The 6,000-nt window shown below is 41.1% G+C and overlaps 1 protein-coding gene across 1 annotated transcript; it reads left to right on the top strand.

Annotated features, from left to right (window-relative positions):
* The first annotated feature begins 1,382 nt into the window (after positions 1-1,382).
* LOC118389565 (beta-1,3-galactosyl-O-glycosyl-glycoprotein beta-1,6-N-acetylglucosaminyltransferase 3-like) lies at positions 1,383-3,977 on the top strand. The gene has a single exon (XM_035779458.2). The coding sequence runs from the start codon at positions 1,896-1,898 to the stop codon at positions 3,207-3,209; it is 1,314 nt and encodes a 437-aa protein (XP_035635351.1). The 5' UTR covers positions 1,383-1,895; the 3' UTR covers positions 3,210-3,977.
* Positions 3,978-6,000: the final 2,023 nt, after the last annotated feature.

Genomic DNA, 6,000 nt, shown 5'->3' with positions numbered 1-6,000 from the left:
AAAAATAGCTGGAGAGTGTCTTTAACAAATGGACGTCTTGATTTGAAAGGCTCTGGGAAGATAATTATTTTGACTATTTAGAGTGTTTGTCATAGGCCTACAGGTCAAACCAGTCCACTTTCTACTAATGTAGTTTATGAAAGTTAAATCAGGAAGGCTGGTCTGAATGCATAGTCGCGGGAAGTAGGGGTGCACCATCAGCACCCCCTGAAATATATGAAGAAATATTTATTTTTTCAATAGTTCTGTATTAGCGAACCAACAAAGCGTCTCCTCCTGCTCAGCATCATTCAAATGCCAATCTTTGAACATCTTTGCCCAAAAGTGTTGATATTCATTCATCCTCATCCATTACACCTAATAGCACAACAAATGGCTTAATACCAATATAATACCAATATAATACCAATACCAATAATAAATATTTGACTTTTCTTTCTTCAAAAATGCATAAAACATTGTGTAAAAATATCATGAAGCCAACAACAACAAAAATACCCACAATCCTCTAATAAGGAGCCACATGTTAAGTTGTTGCAAGAACATAACATTCTTAAGTTGAGAGAAAATGTTATGCAAGTTGTTTTTACATGCAAATAATCATTCAGTTTTGCAATATATTAAATTGAATTTACATTTTCAAAAGTCAAGCTTTTTTAACACAAAAATGAAGTAAAACCAGAAACATGCATGAAAATCATTACATTTACATTTTTTTTACAGTGCACCACCAGATGGTTTGGACTTTACCACCACCTCCTCAGAAGGAAATCATTTGGCAGAAATAACATATTGTTTTACTGTATTAATTAAATCAATGCAACTGTCAAGCAAAGCCTTGTTATTGCCTCTTTAACGACACAATTGAAGCAATAAGGAAAGCTGTGATGGGAATTTCAGTTTACTGTAATTGACCCCAACCATTTCCCTACCAGAACCTGCTCCAATGTTGTTTTCAGTTTACTTCCTGAATTGAGTGAATTGACCACAACCAACCCCGGACTCTCATGACAGGTTTAACTGTTACAATTAGTAGCTGGAGATCTGGTCCTGGTAGACAAGATGACATCCAACCATGACCTGCATAGGGCCAACTGTTTTAGATGTTCATGACTCTATATGAAAAAAATATATTGTAATATCCAACAATATTGGTTGCGTGGGGTAAATTGGTTAGAATTGTGTACTTTGGAGCATCATGCCATTCATTGGAACTGCTGAAAATGTTGGTACCTTTTAATTTAAAGTATAAAGCCATGCCTGCTAAAGTGAATGATTACCTACTAATTTTAATGTGAAGTGTGTGTGTGCGTGTGCGTGTGTGCGTGTGCACGCGCGCGCGTGTGTGTGTGTGTGTGTGTGTGTGTGTGTGTGTGTGTGTGTGTGTGTGTGTGTGTGTGTGTGTGTGCGTGAGTGCGTGCGTGCGTGCGTGCGTGCGTGCGTGCGTGCGTGCGTGCGTGTGTGTGTGTGTGTGTGTGTGTGTGTGTGTGACATTAATCATTTAACAGCAGTTCTCCCAGGCTATGGTCTGCACAAATACTAATAATACATACAGTACCAGTCAAAAGTGTTGTATGTATCCAACAATATTGATTGCGTGGGGTAAGTGGTTTAGAATTGTGTAATTCAGAGCATCATGCCAAAACTTGGAAATGCTAAAAAGTGTGATATTGTAGGTTAGTAATTCATTTTCAACCACATTTGTTCCAAGTTTTGTACCTTTTTAATTTCATGCGTTTGTAGGCAGTATAAAGCCATGCCTACTAAAGTTAATGATTACCTACTCACTTTAATCTGAGTTGAGTGTGTGTGTATTTCATTATTTTACAGAAGTGCTCCCAGACTATGGTCTGCACAAATACTAATAATACATTCTTTAGATAAATCATTTTGTTATGGGTCCTCTTAGACCATCATTATCACAAAAATGCTTCTTCAGAAACCTCTTTCTCATCCTAATGTCTGCTTTAATCTCACTTCTCCTCTGGAACACTCTGAGACGCCCAACCTGTTCTGAGAGAAGCCCGCTCCCAGCACCTGACCTCCTGCCACAAGACTACGCAGACGACCTGCCTGCCTGCTCAGCCATCATCAGAGGAGACCTGAAGGGCATCGACAAGGAGCAGCTCAGAAGACTTCTGAAAACAAAGAATAAGCCCAAGCGTCTGTCTGAGGCGTTCTACCACGACGTGACCCGAAACTGTAAAACGTACGTTACAGGCAGAGGGTTCGTCATGATGCCCCTGAGTGTGGAGGAGAGAGACTTCCCCATCGCCTACTCCATGGTGGTCCATGAGAAGATTGAGATGTTTGAGCGACTCCTGCGTGCCGTGTACACACCTCAGAATGTATATTGCGTGCATGTGGACCAGAAATCCTCAGAAGAATTCAGGACTGCAGTAAAGGCTATTGTGACTTGTTTTACCAATGTGTTTGTGGCAAGTAAGACAGAGAGTGTGGTTTACGCATCGTGGTCTCGAGTGCAGGCAGATCTAAACTGTATGAAGGACCTGTTGAAGTCACCTGTCCAGTGGAGGTACCTGCTCAATACCTGTGGAACAGATTTCCCCATTAAAACCAACGCAGAGATGGTTCAGTCACTCAAACTGCTCAACGGGAGGAACAGCATGGAGTCTGAGACCACCGTCGACTATAAGAAACACCGGTGGCAGTATCAGCACAATATAACCAATAACATAGTAGTCAGAACAGACGTTACGAAGAGCCCTCCTCCAATCAGCACCCCCATGTTTTCCGGAAATGCCTATTTCGTGGTCTCCAGGGACTTTGTCCATCACGTGTTTGACAGCCAGGAGGTTCGGGCCCTGCTGGAGTGGGAGAGGGACACCTACAGTCCTGATGAGCACCTGTGGGCCACTCTGCAGCGCATGCCCTCGGTGCCAGGGTCTAACCCTCCTCACGTCAAGTACCATGAATCAGACATGAACGCCATCGCTCGCATGGTAAAGTGGAGTTACCTGGAAGGAGATGTGAGGAAAGGAGCCCCATATCCACCCTGCTCCGGTGCCTCCAGGAGAGCTGTGTGTGTCTACGGGGCTGGAGATCTACGGTGGCTCCTACAACACCACCACCTCATCGCTAACAAGTTTGACCCAGAGGTGGATGATGTAGCCGTTAGATGTCTGGAGTCCTACCTTCGTTTTAAAGCAACATATGGTTCATCTGGAAGTATCTGGAAAAAGCTATGAAATGAGAAAGGTTTTCACATACCGTAATGTACATTTTTTTTTAATTTGTGTTTTGGTATAATTTTTATGTGGTTGTTTTACCTATTGAATTGAACGCACTGATTGGAAGAGGCTATGGATAAGAGCATCTGCTAAGTTATACCAAAAATGTGCATTTTCATGTTGCATTTAGAATACACTCTCTAAACAACAGTTATATATTTACACAGTCTATATAATGTCAATATAGGTTGTACAAAAAAAATCATAATTGGGGTGTTCAAATATGTTGGGAATTGTGGCACAGGAGAGTCTGAAAAGAATGAAATACCCTAACCCTGTTCAATGTCAGCAGAAATTTCCTGTGTGAAATTAGACAGTCAGAGGATTTTCTTCTGAATAACTGGTCAGGGTATACCACGTTCCATTCAACTTCAGCCAACTTTGATGTAAAGGCTTGATAACACCTGTACTGACTACTTCTATACGTCATGCCCATTGTTGCTTGTCGATTGTTCACTAGAAAAGGCAATCACTTGGTTGCGGTGACTGAAAGGCTTGGATAGCTGTGGATTAGTGAGGAATGTGGGCAGAGGTCAGGTCAGATGAAGGGAGAAGGAACCGTTTTATTACACACTTCATCTGCCGAGCAGCAAAGATGTAGTGTTTAGAGGTGCAACGAGGAGACTCTGCCTAAAGGAGGGTATAAATAATGGTGCTGGTGGGAACATGATTTTGTCTTTTCAGCTGTTTGACCCAGTGGGTGAATAAAATTTGTTTGAGCTTTGACTAGTTTTTCACTCTGTTTGTCAGAACCTAACACATTGTTACAATAGCCTAAATATACAATATGAAACAGCCTTGGAAGTGCAAGCCAACATAATTCATTATTTTATGAACTTGTTTAACTGCATTGATATGGCTAAAAATACAGTGCTTTCAGAAAGTATTCCGAATAAATTGGATTTATTCAGACCCCTTGACTTTTCCCACATTTTGTTACACATTTTGTTTTTTGAGTATCTTTTGAGGCTTTTTGTGCTTTACCTTCCACCTTGTGGATTTACCTTTTTTGTCTTGGAGGATTTCCTTTGTTCTTGTAGGATTCCTTTTGAGGTTGTGGAGTTACATGTTTTCCTGAAGAACTTCACTTTTTACTTCATTAAATACACCGTCTCAAGTACTGCTGTGTCTGCCTCATCTTCTGGGTTCTGCCGACTATTCGTGGCTCAGTTGGTTAAGTGACTGTTTCTCACTCCGGAGACCCGGGTTCGTAACCGGGTCCTGACACAACCAACCCCAGTCTCTCATGACAGGTTTAACTATTAAACTAAATTGAAGTGGTTCTGGATAAGAGTGTCTGCTATTTCATTAAACAGTATATATGACGTCAATGGAAGTTGTAAAAAAATTTTATGACGGCTGTTCAAAGAGAACTTTTGCCTCCTCAATTTTGCCTTTCATGTCTCTCAAAAGTTGGCTGCATTGTTTGTCACTTCCGAACCAAATAAACTGTTCACCTCAAGCAAATAAATGACAATATTGCTTGGCTAAGTTGCCTTACTCTTTATCTCTCCTTTTCATTTGAAGAGAATGCCACCTGCTGATTGAAGTATGATATCAAATAGTCCTTAACTGTCCATTTGAATTGATAAGGAACATTTCATGATCTCTTTTTCATGTTAGCCATATAACCCACATGAGCAGACATTGTTGAACAAAGTGCTCATTCTACTAGCAACAAGTGGCGGTAGAGCTGCAAGCATTGCATTTGCCTCTGACATTAAGGGTGATGCACGTGAATTATCTCTGGATGGAATGGCTAATGACATCTTCGAACGTAAACTTGCCCAACAGTTTTGATATCCATTCATCATGATCCATTAAACCTCATAGGATCGCAAACAGCTTAATATTCATATAGAAAGTCCTCATGAGCACATGTGGGCCACTCTGCAGAGCAGGCCCTCAGTGCCAGGGTCTTACCCTCTCCACATCAAGTACCATGAATCAGACATGAAGCCATTGCTCGCATGGTGAACTTACCTGGAAGGAGATGTGAAAGGAAAGGAACCCAGGAAAGGAACCCATATACACTCTGCTCTAGTGCATCCAGGAGAGATGTGTGTCTCTACTGGGCTGGAGATCTCTGGTGGCTCCTACAACATCACCATCTCATTGCTAACAAGTTTGACCCAGAGGTGGATGATGTAGTCATTTGATGTCTGGAGTCATACCTTCATTTCAATGCAACATATGGTTAAGATGGGAGTGTCTGCTTAGTTATACCAAAAACATATTGTCATAAACCTGGGGCACATAGAATGCACTGTCTTTACGACAGTTAATTCACTAGGCCCACGCAGTCTAAATAACATCAATGGAGGTTGTATAAAAAAACTCAAAATAGGAGTGTTCAAATAAATCAATAAAGACTTATTTAAAACTTCATTTTACCCTCAAATTTGCCTTTCATGTAAAGTTGGTTTCACTAATCAATAACACTTGCTATCTGAGCGTCATGTCTGTCATTACACAAAAAAATATCAGTATGTGAAATTGTATAAATGAAAAAACATGTTCAAAGAACAACAGCTGTCAATTCACATGCACCTCTACTGAGAACAGTGGAGTCCCTGCATAACCTTCCGAAAACATTTAAAACCCGCCTTCTTTGAAGAGGAGGCCTATCTTATATAACTTTCACCGCGCACCCGATGCCATACCACCACAGGGTGACTCACAACACTGTGGTTAGAATGGGCGTTATGAAGAGCCCTCATCCAATCATCTTTAAGAAGACAATAGATGG

This window comes from Oncorhynchus keta, chromosome 10 (genome assembly GCF_023373465.1).
Source record: "Oncorhynchus keta strain PuntledgeMale-10-30-2019 chromosome 10, Oket_V2, whole genome shotgun sequence".
NCBI classification, from domain to species: domain Eukaryota; kingdom Metazoa; phylum Chordata; class Actinopteri; order Salmoniformes; family Salmonidae; genus Oncorhynchus; species Oncorhynchus keta.
This window is presented reverse-complemented; position numbering and strand designations above follow the sequence as displayed.

Excerpts from the sequence above, each read along its gene's own strand:
- LOC118389565 (XM_035779458.2), top strand. The coding sequence starts at position 1,896 with ATGGGTCCTCTTAGACCATCATTATCACAAAAATGCTTCTTCAGAAAC.